We start from the raw sequence: 17,529 nt of genomic DNA on the forward strand, positions 1-17,529 counted from the left end.
ATTTTTTTTTTTTTACGATTGAAATGGTTCATACTTTGTAATGGCACTTGCATTGCACAGGAAACTTTACCAATTATCTTTCTGACTGTTTTCCACTGAGGCAGCCACCTTTAATATTTAATTGCTTATTCCATTTGGGGTTTTTCTAATTGACACAATTTTTAAATGAATAATGCACTAGTTTTTAGTATCCGGCGTAAAACCAAAATAATGAAACCCCTTTATAAGTTTAATTATGTGCCACCTATGATGTAATTGCTTACTGACATCATGAACTAAGATTTTAATTTAAAGGTTTATGTGTTTCAGGAAACTTAAGACTCTTCCCCAGTTTGTCCCTCATCACTTTTTCTTTTTTTTTTTTTTTTTTTTTTTTTTTTTAAACCCAACAGCAAACTTCAGGTAACTTTGCTTTTTGCAGCAGCACTGCATGCAGAGTATAGTTTTCTCTCTCATCGGGTCTATTAATGATTTTTAATTTCCCTGCCTGTTGCAGAGGAAGGAAAGGGGGCTTAATTCAGTCCCAGTGAGAGGACCTGGTAGAAGAGCTCTGAGTGTGAGGGTTAGGTGTGCTGCAGTCTGATTCTCTGTGATACTTTTCCAAAAGCACAGAGTATCTTTTTCCCCCGAAGAAGAACAACTTTGATGGGGAGTATGGTAGGGTGTCTTGCAGCATCCTGGAAGAACTGAGGATCTCCATGTGCTGTCAGACCAGTGTCCTTCACAAAGTCCTACTAATGTGAGCCCAGAAAACCTAAACCTTGATTCAATCTCAAGATTTTGTCAACAGCCCAGAGGCAGAGATTGTCTCATGTTGAATCCATCGAACCTTTGTACAGAAGGTACTTCACTGGAGTTCTAGCTGAATGCTCTGAATATCAACTATAATTACAATTTATAGATCCTTCAGCTGAAATGTAAATACGTAAATGCAAACCTTCTGCACCAGCCTCTTCTGTGTGGTGGAGCTTAAAGTAAATAAAGGTGAAGTTCCTTAACTTTGGTGACTTTGAACCAATTTATTACTCTCAAGTGTTAAGATGGGAATTGTGATTTTTATTGTCAGGTGAGTCCTGGGTTTTTCTTCTTTTGGGTGCCGCAGGCTCAGGAGGGCATGTTTGAAACCCAGCCTGCAGTTGCTGTTGGACCTGTGTATCACAGCTGAAGTAAAATGTTTATAATTTTATTATCATTTCTTCCTCCAAGATTCTTGCCATTTCTGACTTTGGGTGATTGATCTGAGAAACCCAAATGGCAAAGTCTAACTCTCTGCTATTACCGTAGCACTTCAGAAGCCAGGATGAGACAATGTGGCCAAAACTATTTATTAAAATAGTGAATGCTGCTGTAGCAAAATGAGTCATAACTTTTATTTATTTATTTATTTATTTAGTTTAGAAGATACTTCAGTATTTCCAAAGCATGTAAGTGGCGTATAGGGCAGAGGCTTTAATTTGTCTGGATTTCAAAAAGGCTTTTAAGCAGCTCTTTTTACAAAATCTAATGTTCTTAATGCTGAAAGTAAATGGCAAAGGAAGTTATTCAGCACATAAATATATATCATCTAGACATCCATGTTTCAAGCAAATAAAAAGTAACTGTGAGAACCAAGGACAACAGAATTGGGAGATGTGTTGCCTTGGGTACCAAATCACACATTTGCCCCATAGTGGGTTAAGCTTTACATCATAACTGTGGAAGTAACCACATGTTCCTTGGTGGTAAGTATAAGAAAGGACCAAGGTGCAGAAATGAGGCTTTCTGTTAATAGATGTAGACACAAAGTATTAGGTGAGAGCTGTCCTTTGCAGTGTGAGACAAAGGGTTGCCCCTTTGGGATATTAATAGAGCAGGGCCAATATTTTTGGTATTGTTTTATGGATTGTTGATACGCTATTGTAAGTTCAAAAGCTGCACCCAAGAAGTCGTTTGCAGGGCACAGATACAGTAAGTTATTTCACTGGTCCTGTACAATTTAAGAACAGCTCTACCCCCCTCGTCTGTTGATTCATGAGGTGTATGCAGACATGTCTTAACTCCTCTGACTGTGGGCAGGAGGATGGGAAAATGGGAGGAGGAGTAGCTGGATGGTTGCTTGACTTGAGGAAGGGCTTAGAGAATGGGACAGGGGTCTCGTTTGGGGGCATCCGATGGGTCTTTGAGGGTAGCTTTGATTTCCTTGTGGAAGGGGCTGGAGGGGGAGTGGAGGAGTTTGTTTTGAAAAGGCAGCTCTGCAGATCCTCCTCCTGTGCAGCAATACAAAGGTTAAGGATAGGCTACTTCTGGGGAGGAATTAGCTCTGGTGGCTACCTCTGGCTTCCCGGTAGGAACAGCAGGGTGTGTGGGTGAGGTAGAGTTGCCCTGAGGGGCTGGTTGTAAGTGGGTCACATTGCTCCAGACTGCTTATTTTGAGCGGTCGGGGAATGCCCTGTTTCCAACATTATTATCTTTTTTAGTAACCAGAGGTTATGGTCTCTAATTTCTCATTCTGGCTGCCCCAGAGCCACTGTAGCCTGGGGTGCTATACATTGTGTCCTGGCATCAGTGGTTTCTGGTGGTCTGTGCTTGCTGGACTGGCATCTGGGAAGTAAGAGGATGATTACAGCACGTGCTTCCCAGAAGTGTTCAGCCCAAATTCGGGTCGTGGGATCCTACCTCTAAGCGTGACTGGTCGGGGCCCTAAAGGAGGACTCTGAGAGTTACGGCAATCTCTCTTTGTCTGGACTGCGTGGCCCGTTTTCTCTGCTTCTCTCAATCCAATATAATGCAGTGGAGCATCAGTATTGGCTTCTTTAGGCTACAAAATTTATTGTTGTTTATATTGGGTCAGATTCTAACCTCAACTAGAGGGAAGAGTAACTGCAGCGTGACCTGCTTTGTGACCAGCGGCTCCAAACCTGCTCAGGTCAGACAGCTGCTGACTAATTCCCCATCTTAACAAATTGCTTATAGCTCTACAGTTTCTTAGAGCAATTCACAGCACTAAGTATGTTCACCCTTCTTGTGTTAAATCATTCTAGTTTAAGCATTTAGAAATGTTTTGGTGCTGGTTTTTTTTAAGTGATTGTAATGTTCAGACAGATTTTTATAAATTGCCTTCCAACTAAAAGACTTGTTTTCCTGTTTGTTTTAAACTGGCATTCATATATACAGGAAATACACAGTATTCTGCCATGATTCTGTTGGCAACTATTAAGTTATCCTTGTCAGAACATGCCACCAGGCTTTCTTAGCAAGCTAGCAGAAAGAAAACAAGCAGTTCTCAGACTAAACAGACCCCATGCTTGAGCTGTAATACGGGTCTCTTGCTAAATGCTATGTAGATTCTATGGTCTTTTGGTTTAAGGCAATCTTTGGGATTGCAGGTTGTAGATTCAGATCTTTGGAGTTACTCCAGACCTGCATTGCATTAGCTGCATTATTTGGCCTTCAGAATTGGAGGGCCAGTACCTGAAGATAATGTATTGCTGTCAAGAGCTGGTCCTCAGAAATTAATAGCCAGAACGAGCAGTGTCCTGGGTGTGCAAAATCTTCTTCATCACCCTTGTCTCATTGCAGTTCCGAATGTAAACCACAGGGAACTGTGGTCAGACCTCAGCTCCTATAATTGGTTTGATCTAAATTAGAGAACTTCTGGTATGCTGAAGTAGTCTGTGCTAAAACTGACACAGAACTGGACATGCAACACAGAAAATACACAGGCTCTTTGTGGATCCTCAGAAGCTCCTGCATGTCTCCAAGCACTGGAGCTGGAGTAGGGTGGTAAAAATACAGCACTCTAATAATCCTCAACTACTACTATTTGTTGCTGCTAACAGCCTGGGTTTTCCTTCAAGCTTTTGATTTGATGCAAGTCAGAGCCAGCTTTTGTGGTTTGGCAAGATTTGCAGCACAGGTTCTTTTGAGAGAGGCAAGAAATGAAAACTTTAAAACAGAGGAAATGTTTAAAACATAATAATGCTGTTACCAGTCTTTAAAATCTCATTTTCTAGCCCCTTTCTTTATGAGCACATCATTACAAACAGAGCTGGTGTGAGCTGGTCCCTAGGTTTGAGAGCTTGTCACTTGTTTTTCTCGGGGCTCTTTGGCAGTGACTGGGTTTCAAAGCCTGGAGAGAAAGGGAAGATCACTTGTGCCTGTCATTTTGGGATGAAGGTGTCTGACAAGAGTATCCTGTGGCCAAGCTGGTGCTTCTCCTGAGCGCTTAATTTCTAGTAACAAGGAGGGAAAGTTTAGTTCAGAAGTATTATGGCTGATTGAAGGGATTGAAAGAAAGAGGCCAAGCTCAGCTGTCACACTGCTTCACATTACGTCGGCCAGGATTTTCAAGTGTGCGTGGATAACCTTGGGCCCTTTACTCTAGTGGCATAGATTTAAAGTCTTTGCTTTTAATGCTAAAGCTTGAAAATGCTGGCCTGAATCTCGGCATGTCTCAGTTTCCAAGCTGGGAGGTGTTCCTCGCCAGTCGTCATTCCTGGGGGAGGGAGAGGCAGACAGTGGGAAGACAGAGGACTCGGGAATGTCTTGGGAGGCTTCCAGTGGCTCAGTTGAGCAATCAAGCCTCTAGATCCTTGTCCAAGTCCTAACCTGGCCCAATCATCACTAGTACAAATGTTTGCTCCACTTATAGAGGGGGAATAATGAAAAAAAAAAAAAAAAAAAAAAAAAGCACGTGGTTAGTTTTTAAAGTGCACATCCAGCTCACAGGCTCTTGCTAGTCCCTAGGAGAAAGGCGTAGCTATCATACAGGCGGTGAAGAATGGGAATGCCAAACTCTAGCTCAGTTCTTCAGGCATGCACACAGGTTCACATGTGCAAAAACCTTTCATGTGCTTATCCTTATGTACATACATGGCTTATGCATATGCTATGCATATGTTTGGAAATTTGGTCATACTAAAATGCATTCTCCTTTGTTAGCAAAGCCATTTGTCAGGAGTACTTAGAGCACGGGGGTGGTGTTACTCCGAAACATGAGCATTTCTGCCTGGACAAGAGAGAGGAGTGGGTGAAAGGCCCAGGGGACCAACAGGAAGCAGAACTGAACACCAAGATTTTAGGAAAGAAGAGAACTGCTTTCTTTTTAATTTATTCTGGTACATGTAACTAAATAGGGCTGGATACTTCTCTCTTCACTTGATTTGAAGTCAGTGCGACAGCTAGTAGAGTAGGTTGCTCTCTTACATGAAGAAAATTACCAGCATCTGGCCTGGAGAATGTTGCCTTTAGAAATTATTAAAAACGTATTTGATTCTCTGTGGTGTATATCTTTTTACTGCTGTGAGATTATTTGATAATATAATTTACAAAATCCCGTGTAAAACCCCATGATATTACAAGGTAAATATTCAAAGAGAAAACCTGAAATGTGCCATGTTCCCTTAAATGGGTTTTGTCCCAATTAAGAGAAGATCTTTTATCTTTTATTGTCTTGTTTTGATTTCCAAGAGGACTTTTCTTCGGTGTTACATTCTCAGAATTATTTTTAATTTATTTATTTATTTAAGTAGTTAATAGTGGAGCAGGCTTTTAGTATCTACCCTGGAAGGTAAAAACCCTTAATCACAGTAACATCATTAGTGCTTTCAAGCATTTAATTTTGATGCTTGACAAAGCGCATAGCCATTGATAAGAACAACGAAGTGTTGTTGTGTGCAATTGAGGGAAAAAAGAAAAGCATGAAAACCCCTAAGCTTCAAGTAATTAAATTTAAATATGTTATTTGAATTTAGCTGAGATAATGTACAAACTGTGGGTATATTTTTCAATCAGTGAAAGACCCCTTGAGTAAACATGATCCATTTAAATTCAAATCATGGGGAGTGGAAAGTAAACCCTGCTGTGGTTAAGAAGGCATCTTCACTAAAACACTGGGCATTGTGTATCTTTGATATCTGAGTACTCATGTGTTGTAGTTTTAAAAAGGGCTGTTTTCACTCATGGATGCCTACATGCCAGGGACTTTATTGCATCTATTTATTTCCTGTTTTTTTTTCCTCTCCTCCCCTCTCCTAATTTGAACCAGTAATGAAAAACTGACACTCTGCTTCTGCCATCCTTTAAAGTGCCTCAAAACTGTTACAATTCAGCACTTATTAGCCTTGGGATATGGCTTTATGGCATTTGGGTGAAGTTTTTGTAGTACATCTGTGCTCTTTCTCTCTCTGTAGGCCACAAGCTCAGAACCGCAGTAATAAAACTACTAGTAGGTGTTTAATGGCAGGTTATTGAGGAAGTAGATAAAAGAAAATTGCAACATTCACATCAGTAGGGAGTGGGTTTTTTAAGGGAGAGGAACTGCTGAGCTTTGAACTAGGGAAAGTTACACTTGGTGCTTTTGTTCAAGGGGACCCTTTTTTAGAAACCAAAATACCTCTTCGTTCTTCCCTGTGAAGTGGGCTGTTCTGGTAGAATTGGTGCTTGGTATGTACAGTCTGTGCACGTGTGGCAGAAAAACTTGCTGTTGTAAGTAATGACGATTGAGAAACAAGTTTTTGCTTAGTGTTCCTTTCCAAATATCAGGGAGTAGGGAGAAGGAAAGTGCAAAAAGTGAAAGAAAAAGTGATCTCACACTCTCTTCCAAGAGTATTGTGTGATCTTATTGCAAACATCTTCATTGTGTACATTATTCTTTTTGGTCAAGCTGTCCTCAGTATGTTTTGTGTAGGAACGTGTGTATGTAATGAACAGTTGGCCCATGCACATATAAGACAAGATTCTGTCTTTTATTCTGCTCGTGATCAAAGCATCATTTTACAACCTGTTACATGTTTATCTTCACATCATCCCCAAGAGGCAATTTAAAGGCAAAAGGGAGAAGAACAAAGAATATAAATATGTTGCAGAAGCTCACCCAGAACGCTATGACTGCTGCCTGGATTGCCATGGTGAGCCGGCAGCGGTGATGACCTTTTTGTCCTGGACTCCACTGACCAGACTCTTACGCTCTTTTGGTAATATATGTCCAAGGAGACCCAGACCTGTTGTTCTTCCAGAAGCACTGTCTTTCAACTACTCAGGTCAGCTGGTGGATCCTGGAAAACAAGGAAACAAATAAACCTGATTTGTAGGGCTATTTGCAGAAATAAGAGAGAATTGGTAATGGAGGATTTTATCCATGCAGTGGGATAACTGTAGTACTCCCTGTGGTTACTGAGCCCACTTCCTCAAGGTCCACAGAGTTGCAGATCACCATCCTATTGCATAGGCCATTTTAGGTCTGTGCTGCAGAGATGTCAAAGAGCTCCTGGACAGCCTCTTGCAATTCTGGTACCTCATCCTGTACTTGGACTTCAGCACTCTTAGGATTTCTGTATAGCATATGGTGAGGCAGAATGTACAGTTAAAACAAAAAACTCGGAAAGAATTGCTCGTCTGCAGAATACAGGACAAAAGAAGAGATTAAAAGTTAAGTGGGATGAATTTGTGTATGAAGGACAGGAAGGAAAAAATAGGTCCATCCTTACAATTGTAATCGTAAGGAATTGATGTACAAGTCCTCTATGTGTCCTGGAGACCAGGAGCAGCCTAAGATCAGCTGTCCATTTTTGAGAGACATGAGAAAGCACTTGTTAAACTGTATAAAGCTAAGCATCTTTCACAAGAAGGGGTAGTTAATATATATTCTTCTGCTGCAAATAGCCATTTTGCAACAGAGAAGAAATACATTTTCATACAGCACTTATCAGCCCAATATTGAAGGACTCACTAAATTTCAATATAAATGCCTGCAGAAATGAAATGGGAAACCAAGGAGGTTAAAAAGAGGATAAAGGAAAGAAAGTGAACTTTCTCTCTACAATTCTTGAGGTCAGACCAGCATAAGTGACAGATTCTCAGTAAAAAGAATTGTTTGTCTGCCCTGCGTGAGGCACCGATTAACTAAGCAGATTTCTCTCCAGCTGGTTTATCAATAATGGCGCGCGCGCGCGCGTGTGTGTGCAGTTATTCTTACTGCAAAGGGGGAAAAAAAAAAGTCTGTTGAGGAACTGTGAGGTTATTAAGTAGGTTCTCAGTCATGCTACAGATATAACTTGATGGAGCATACCTGGATCCTCCCTGTTGGCTGTGTTTATAGTCTCCTCTGTCATCCAGTATTTGCCTTTGCATGTGAGAGACAGACAAGGAGAAAGAGAAGAAGGTTCTGGAGGCATTTCTAACAGAGATGCCAAACTGTCAAATAGTAAATCAGGAAGCAGCTCCCTGATGGTTTCACATCAAGAGGAGACACCCTTTTGTGACTGTGCGGCGTCTACTGGTTATTTTCACTTCCATCAGAACTGTCTGATACGGTCAAGTAGGTTTGAGGCTTTCAACACTCAATTTTCCTTTCATTTATTGTGACTGTTTTATTTATTTGTCTTTCTCGGTAGTTTTCAAGGATACATGTTTCAAGGATACTTTTTACTCTCTAACATTTTCATGGATCGTCATCCCAAAGTTAAGGGTAAAAAAAAGAAACAGAAAGGGAAGGGGGGGGGAAAAAGAGCAACATGGCTACAGCTTCAGGGGACAAAAGAAGAAATATATTCAATTTAGGAAGACCTCTAATCTCTGGTTATACAGGACAGCTTTGTTAGATAAGATTAAAAATTTCATGAATGTCCCTTTTTATCCCTGGAGACTCCACCATTTATACCAGCTATTGTCAGCATCAAAAGAGCTTGATAACAGCTGGCTAGAGACGTGACCACACAGCAACACAACAGCAAGAAAGGGGCAGCCGGGTTCATAAATCTTCAGAAAACCCATTCCCCCAGCGCAGCCATGAATCTGCTGCTATCACAGTCAAAGGGAGAATGCATTGTCCTCCAGCCAGTCAAAAACCTGAACTTCAGCATTAGCAGGGGCCCTATTGAAAGTATAGGGTGCACAATGAGATGTTTTCCATTATCTTCTTCATTGCAGCCCTTATTACTGCACAGAGATACAGTTTAAAGGATCTTTGAGTTTCGCTTGTTGCTAGGTAGAGTTTTTCCAAAAATCGCGCAGCCCTAACCCAGCGTAATCCTGCTTTTTCTATTCATCGCATCAATATAGTGCCACATGGGACAGGGTCAGATAATGCCAGTTTGGTACACAATGGAACAATCTCTGAAATCTTCTGCCTGGGAAGGGGCTATCAAAGCCAGAATCTGGCCTTTGGGCGCTGAGCTTCCGCATTCTCCAGGGACTGCTCACAGACTTGGGCATAAGCAGGGCAAGTTAGGAAGCACAAATTGGCTCAGGCTCTTGAAATACAAGTTTCCTGGTTTTCATGGGAGGGACCAAATTCATATGTATTCCGCTTTATTCTGGTCTTACTTAATTCAGTGGCAATATTTTCTCAGCTTTAGAGAAAACCAGATTGGTCCCTCAGGAATTTCATAGTTCATGTAAAGCAAATAACTAATGAAGTAACATCAGTTAATTTTCAGAGGTGGAAGAAGATAATCACTGTGGACCAAAACAAAAGTACAAGTCTATGCACTGTGCCTAACAAAGGACAAAAATAAGGCAGAGTCTTTTAGTACCTTAGCATCTTACGGAGGTTTGTACCTGGGCATCGTGAACATTGCAGTGTTTAGGCAACTGTACTGTTACTTCAACCCCCGCCTGTCTAATATTGCCCAGAATCCAAGAACAATCTTTATTAGAGAGGATTAAATGCAATTTTGTTACAGAAAACAGGAAAAATACTTAATGCTTCTAATCCTCCCCCATCCCACAAGAAAAACACAAATTTCTGAAAGTGCTCATGTTGTGAAAGCTATGATTAAAAATATATGTTCCTCATTAAAACTAAATTATTGCTTATAAATTCTTTTTTTTTCCTGGCAGCTCCGTCCCCAATTGCTTTGATCCAGGCTAAAGAGATAACAAGGCACAGCGTTGCCTTGGCTTGGCTGGAACCTGACAGGCCAAATGGAGTCATCTTGGAGTATGAAGTCAAATACTATGAAAAGGTACTGTTCAAAAATGGACTAGCAAGGAGTTTTGTTTGGGTTTGGGGAGAGCTTTTTACTTCAATCCATTACGGTTTATTTCCAGATAGGATTCCATCATTTGAAACCAAATAGATTCAGTTTAATAAAATCCAGTTAAGGATTTCATGCACTTGAATGGTTGCTTGAAAGAATAAGACTCATAGGCTGTTCCAGCTTTATGGTACGAGCTTATTTTGTTATTCTTTCTTACCTAGGACCTGAGCTTTTGTAGCAAGCATATTTATAATGAGAATCAATAATGTTGGGCAGAAGTGAGACATTAGCTTTACTTCATAGACAGAAGTATAATAATGAAGTATATAACACAGTAATAATAATAATAATATGTGTTTGCCAATAGCTTCTGCTTAAAGTGATAGTGTGGGCTGGATGGTTTTTAATAGAGAATAAGGAAAGAAAAGTACATTCTTCATACTTTCCAAGTTAGAGGGAGATGTTATTCCTACAAATAACTTCTCAAGTATGCAACTGTGAAAAGAGCTATTTTCTTTGAAGGTTCTCAGCAAAAATGAACAATTACGTGCTCTTGCTTGTGTGCGCTCTCTCTCACACGCACATGCATACTTCTAAATCTTTTTATAAAGATAATCACTTATTTGCTTCCCTAACACATACAGAAAAAGGTATCTGATTTGTAGGGAAGCTAGACTATTACATTTTCTGATGGATTTTCCAGCCAAAAATAGAACAGTTTTTAAGATTGGACTTTCTAGAAGATATTTTCTAAATCTTTTCTTTCTTAAAATATTTTTATCATTTTTTTTATATGGCTCCTGGCTGGTAGGAAGAAAAAGAAAGTGCCGGCATGTATGAGTAAAATGTTGCTTGTTCATCAGGAGGATCGTATTTGAAGGCTTGGCTATTTTCCAAAGGATTTCATTGTGTGATTTCGTACATAATCAGTGATATATGAGCATCATACCTACTGCCTCATCATCCTTTTGTGGCTTGCTCAGAGCTCCATGCAGCACACAGTGCGAGGGGTATTGAGCAAGGCCGACAGCAGGAGCCCTTGGGACATATTTTGAGAATTCCATTGTTGTTACTCATCTTGTTTCATCATGACAGTTTTGGCATGGAAGTGGGGTTCCACGGTTCATGGTGCAGTGAGGTATTTTTCCTTGATCACCACTGTGTTCTTTTGTTGTTAGGACCAAAACGAGCGCAGCTATCGCATTGTGAAGACAGCCTCCAGGAATACTGACATTAAAGGCTTGAACCCCCTGACTTCATATGTGTTTCATGTGCGGGCCAGGACAGCAGCAGGGTATGGAGACTTCAGTGGACCATTTGAGTTCACAACTAACACAGGTAATGACATGCCCACTGATTTCTTTTTCTTTTCCTTAAGCAAAGAGTGCAAATGTAACTGAGCTGTGTGTTGGGAGTTTCCCGTTGGTTGCTTGAACTGTGGTGTGTCTGTTCTGGGAAAATGTTCTTCCATGACTGCGTGGTTGTTAGTGATGCCATGAATCTGACCCGAGACATCTATTTGGATATGCTATATTCTAGATTCTAGCAATAAAAATACCTCAGTGTGGCATAAGGAGACACGCACCGTATAAACACTTGGAAGCCGTTGATGCTTGAGAGATTTGTGTACCTATTTTGTTTACTGTAAATGTAGATGTTTGCACGTGTTTTTGGAATATCTCATTTGCAGGAGAATAGAACCCTCTTACTCCCCTTTGCAAGCTATTGATATAGGTTGGTTAGGTATCCTATATCAGCTCACATATTTGCACTTCTCCTTAGACAGTCATATAAAGACAGAATGTTCGAAATTACATTGTCAGTAGAGCTTTTCGCTTTGCTCAAGGAAACATGCAAATTTAGCCCCCAGAATGTTTGCTTTTTGGTGGCAGGAAGGCAATGTGACAAGCCTATTTTATTTGGGACATACAGGTCTGCTTAAATCAATTTAAGGTCATGCCAGTTAGTGGCAACATCCTTCAGGATGTTAACGGCCGAAAATAATCAATGCAGCAGGAGAAGGGTAAAAGAACTTATTCTTTTTGTGTCAGCTGGGGAGTGATCATCTGGCCCCACTGAGAGAAAAAGGAGGAGGAAAGAAGAGTGGAAAGCAATTAGAAACGCAAAAAAAAAATAACCATTATACCCTCTGAGCAACACTGAAGGGGAGAAGGAGAGGGAGTCCTTGTTCCCAGTGAACTGAAGTTCCCCAAATCATTATCAAACATCAAGTCTTCAGCTAATTAGGGCCTTGTTGGAAAATTGTGTCAGATGACTATATAATAAAGGCCTGAAAGTAGATTTGAGTGCTACTCTAAACTGCCTTCACAAGCCAGAAAGCCTCATTGAGTGCTACCTTAGTTGATTTTTTGAGGGTGTCTGACACTAATGCTCCCTTTTCTGTTTCCAGTTCCTTCCCCCATCATTGGCGATGGTACCAATCCCACAGTGCTTCTTGTTTCAGTGGCTGGCAGTGTTGTTCTTGTGGTCATTCTCATTGCAGCCTTTGTCATCAGCAGGAGGTAAGAACTTAAGCTTCTCTCTCCCCCTCTCTCTTTCATGAGGGAGCTTTTTGTCTTCTCCAAACAAAGCTAAATTCTTTGATTAGCATCATAAACAGTGCATTTGCATTACAAGCTTTCTCCCATGTAGCTTTGATCTTCTCAACATTAGTACCAACCAGCATGTGATGTAATGGCAATAGTTCCAGCTCTATTTGCCCTTCAAATGCAAAGCTGATTCCAATAACTGGCATTGAGAAGCAAGCCAGCTAGAGATTTGTGGTTAGTGTAATTTGAAGTTAAGTTTAATGGGTATGGGTACAGTAGATTTTCTTGGACTGACTCCTGATAGACAGGGAATAAACAACTGCACTGTTGTGAACTAAGCCATTAGACTGCTACGCTTGTGATTTTTGTGTTAGTCTGTATGACTGCATTAGTCTTTTGGGTTAGTCCTTCCAGCGTGAGTGGATATGACTGTAAAATAGAAGCCATAGTCATTCAGCATCATATGCAGTAACACAGCAGACTGGATCGATGGTTATTTTGTCAGAGCAGGACCATAATCTTCTACCAAGCACTTGTTCATTCTCCCAGATTCAACCCAGGCATCAGGAACAATCCTGTGAATGGGAGGACAGTGTAGCAGAAACACAGTGTGAGTGTTTCTGTCTTCATCTTTTGTGTTCTGTCTCATTTAAAAAGATCAGCACGATTTTGCTTCAGTGTAATTCTGAGATAAGACTGGATGTGTCATGACTGCATCTGAAGCCTGGGATCTGAGGGTTGCACGTTTTCTCAGTCTCTGTTGATCAGTTTAATGGCATCAGCCATAAATGTGCACAAATTCCTCTTGATTTGCTCTCTTACTTTAAATTGTCTTAAAGAGCAGTTAAGTCACTACAACTGTAATATCTGGAAAGTAGACATGCATTGTTATAGCTTTCTGTGGGTGTTCAACTCAAAGCCTCCATGCTGACAAGAAGAAAGAAGAGCAGAACATATGAAAATGTAATGCGGAGAGACAGGTTTATTAAAAGCCATTGCAACAGAAAATAGCATCACTGAGCTTGATGACTTAATCTCCTCTCCGCTTTTATTGATCACTTTATTATTTAAGGCAGGATTGATAGCAGGATACATTGGATTTCTAATTATGAGTCGCCACCTTGGAGAATTGAGCCTGTCGAGCTGCTTTGAGATGATTCCTTCCCCTCCTCCCCCTATAAAAAAATGTCACTTCCCAAGGCTGATAAACACTGCTTGGTGATTGGCCCTCAATGGATCACTTTTTAGAAAATGAAATGTCAACCCCTTGCCCTCATATTGATTCTCTTTAGTATCGGCCATAAAGCTGTCAAAGGAAAGGCTGCCTGGAGCCAGGTAGCTGACAGACTCGCTGATGCGGGTGAGCACTCAGCCAGGTCTTCTCACCGCTCAGGCTGTCTGTTCAGTTATCTCTGCCCACAAGTGTTCAACTTGGACAAAGACAAGACAAAGAGCAGGTGGGCAGTAGGGACAAAAGGCTGGTCCAAGTACTGGTGGGAGTGGAGATAAAAGTATCCTGGTGGCCATGGGTTCAGAGATGTCCCGTAGCTCTGCACTGGTAGGTCTCAGAGAGGCCGTGGAAGGGGAAAGACATAGCAAGATGAATGAAATACTAGGACAGTGAAACTGCTCTGTGCATACTAATGCATGGTTCCTTGCTAATTAATAGCCTTCCTCAATACACAGCTCTCCAGTAGCTGGAAGTAGCTCTCAATAAACAGGACCTAATAGTCACTATTACTCTAACGATTTTAACCACTTTACCAATGTCATTTAGAGGTGTGGGCTTTGGGGATATTTCATGATGTTCCTACGCCAGCGGAAGTTAATAGCAAAATAATTATACTTTGTTCCAAAATGACTTCAGATGAGAAAAAAGCTTTTCTGTCCATACAGTCCCCATGAGGAGGTATTGTAGTCTAGCTGTGACCTAAAAGTCGTATTTGTACAATCAAACCTGTGCTTTGGCCTGCAGACATGGCCTTTCTGCATCCGTGAGCCAAATGTGCGAACTGGGCATATGCTGTAGGTGCCCACTTGTGAACCCTGGGTTATTACTACTAATTTAGTGTTACATTTTTTCAAGTCACTGCTCAAATCCCAAAATTCATCTTTACAACAGAATTTGTCAAAGGACTTTGCCTTCAGGCAGCTCAAGCTGTTTGGTTCTGTCCTGCGACCACGTCGTTTGTGTTAACATGAGAGCTAATCTGCCTAAATGTTAGTTTAAACTTACTGAGGTTAAGATGAGTGTATCCATAGAGCAGAGTGCAGGAGGTAGCATGAGTGTTTCTAAACCCCCTGCTGCAGGAACACTGAGTGAAATTACAGTATCTCAAATATAGTTCTAAAGGATTTGGGAAAGTCCAAAACAGAAAGAGCCACTTTCTAAAAGGGCTTGCATGAAGTAAGATGGCCCTACAGAATCCTCTGGTCATCTGAAAGTTTCTCTCAGTAATTCTTCCAATTGATAGCTTGATTTATCTTCTGCTCCATCAACAGCTGAACGCATTTGCCCACCTTCTGCGGACAGTGTTGGATGAGATGCTCTGCCGGCCTGGTGCCTGGGCACCGCAGCACCCCCAGCCCCTCTTTTGTTTGGAGAGGAGGAGGTGGGAGCAGCGGTGCGGCACGGGGTCCTTGCTGTTTCACTTCAGTGCGTGCTAATTACCCTCTGTCGTTACCTCCTCTTCATGGCTAGCCCCCACCTGTAGGTCAGCCTGTGTCTCTGACTACCGCAGTTTCTGAAAGCTTCTGTGTTCTTTTCCTGAATGCCGGCTATTTAATCACCACCCCTCAAATCCCTGTAATTACGGGGTTCAAATCTGCGACAAAGGCTCCCTTCTGCCACTCAGGTGAGCTGCCCCTAAAGGCAGCTCCAGCCCCGCGTGCCCCGTGGTGTGGGGCTCTTGGGGACAATGGCAGACGGGAGTGTCCTGCCCCCAGCCAAGCAGGAGAGGTCAACAGGTGACACAGGGAGAAGTGGAAGTAGGTAGTTAGTTTGGAAGGTATTATTTAAACTTAATAAGCTACAATTATATTGCTTGAACAGCAATCCCTTTGTTTCCCTTTGCTTTTTGCATGTCTTTGGGTTTTAGTGGGGGAAGGTTATTTTTTTTATCTGTTGTTCAGGTGCTTGTACTTTTAAAAATAAGATAAAGAGCATTTTTCATACTTAAAACGCTTTCATGCAAAGCCTATTTGTGTTTCATATTTCCCATCTGTGCCTAAACATTAATAAAATGAATTTGAAGGGGTCCTGCTTAAAATGCAGAATCTTTTTTTTTTTCTTCCTTTTTTTCTTTCCCCTGAGAGAAATTGTATAGTACCTGAAACCATCTCTGCAATCTCCTTAGCTGACTTGGTCCTGTATGGCACTGCGTGAGATTTGTGCTGCCTCTTCCGTCTTACTCAGTTCAGTAACTGGGAGCAGAACATAGTCCTTTTATTTAACTCAGCTCTGTTATACCAGTGCTGTAAGTCCTCGGGCAAATAAATGGTTTAAATTGATGTTTGGACCCAGTGTGGTTTTTAATAATGCTCTTCTTGTGATTTGGAGCCATTTGCGTTTAATTGACTTTCATCAAGAAAAGAAGCTCCCAACCGTTTATGGTTGGATGTGTACCTGCTTTTTATGTCTCAATACAAGTCCTGTTGATGTTCTTGGGAGCTGTGAGGTTTGGTTCAAAGATCAGGTAGTCTTCACATGTCAGACAGGATTTTTTTTTCCTTCTGTCTCATGGTTAATTTATAGGTTTTATTATTGGCATAGTGTGTTTAACACCCAGCACTAAAAGACTGCAAAGACAAAGGCTGGGAAATGGCCTTTCAGCTGACAGCGATGGGAAGCTGCCATTCCCCGCAGGCCAGGTGCAGAGTGGGAAGTGAGATGCTTTTCGCTAATGGGCAGAAGGGTTTTGCTGACAGGAGGGGAATGGTGAGACTCAGGAAGATTTGCTGCAAGTGGGGCTCTCAGTCATGTGTTTTCTTCCTGTTACCTGCAAGTTTTGGACCCCTTTTAACTCACATCTCCTGATAGGTCTTTCTCTCAGCCACTCCTGTTTTCCTCCTCTACCCATTCACCGTTTTCAGACTTTTAACCCAGTCTCACACCAGTGTCCCTGGCAGACCTGGTCATCTCCCGCCCCACTCCAGGCAGCATGTTGCAGGCAGTGCCAATTTTGCCTCCTGTTCTCCGGGCTTGGTTTCTCCTTCTGCCTTCCCCCTTTTTCACTCCAGCCCAGACTCTTTCTTGCCAGTTAGCTAACTTGAGTCTGACACGCTGGGAGACTTGGACTTCCATAGGAACAGGCAAACTAAGGAGTAAGCAACAATAAGCCCTTCGGCAATGTCTGTTCTTATGCCTGGTTCTGAACTTCCTGTGAATGGTGGGTAAAAGCCCAAATCAAATCTCTACATCTACATACCGTTAGATGCTGGGGAACTTCAAATCCCAGTACACATTTGGCTGAGCTGACTCCTCAATATCTTCCCTAACAGACTAACCTCTTATATTAACTTTTCTTGATACCACTTACCCATTGAAGTGTAAAGCTGAACTGATTAAATACATAACTGGATACAATATCATGTGCGTAGGTGTAGAAAAGTAATCTATAGAATTAACATACTATACTACATTCTTGTCTCCAACTCAGAGGGTTAGTAGAGGAGCTCTGCCAGGAGGAGTTCTTTGCCCCCTTCAACTGTACAGTGATTAAAAGAATAAACAACATCCTTGGGATCTGCATTTTTGATGGTCGGGGGTTTTTTTGCTGCCATCCTGATTTCTGTGTTAACAGACTTGTTTCCAGTTTTAAATTTGCAGTTAAATAAGTGTGTTGGTATTGGCATTTGCCTAATTATGTTTGAAAATCAATCTACCAAAACACCTCTGTTGTAGCATTTAAATCCATATATGATAGGGCTAAAAAGCAGTTTGGTGCCTTTTTGCACAGAATTGCAAATAAACGTTTGAAAAAAAAGTGGCCAAAACACAAGCTTTCTTTTCTTTCTTTAAA

The 17,529-nt window shown here is 41.4% G+C and overlaps 1 protein-coding gene across 1 annotated transcript in view; it reads left to right on the forward strand.

Annotated features, from left to right (window-relative positions):
• Nucleotides 1–17,529, forward strand: part of EPHA4 (EPH receptor A4) — a 108,770-nt gene that overhangs the window by 70,627 nt on the left and 20,614 nt on the right. Inside the window, exons 6-8 of the mRNA XM_030028560.1 lie at nt 9,820–9,944; nt 11,138–11,297; nt 12,370–12,481. Of these exons, the coding sequence (XP_029884420.1) occupies nt 9,820–9,944; nt 11,138–11,297; nt 12,370–12,481 (397 nt within the window). The remainder of the gene's footprint in view (nt 1–9,819; nt 9,945–11,137; nt 11,298–12,369; nt 12,482–17,529) is intronic.

The sequence above is a fragment of the Aquila chrysaetos genome, chromosome 10 (assembly GCF_900496995.4).
Source record: "Aquila chrysaetos chrysaetos chromosome 10, bAquChr1.4, whole genome shotgun sequence".
Classification (NCBI taxonomy): domain Eukaryota; kingdom Metazoa; phylum Chordata; class Aves; order Accipitriformes; family Accipitridae; genus Aquila; species Aquila chrysaetos.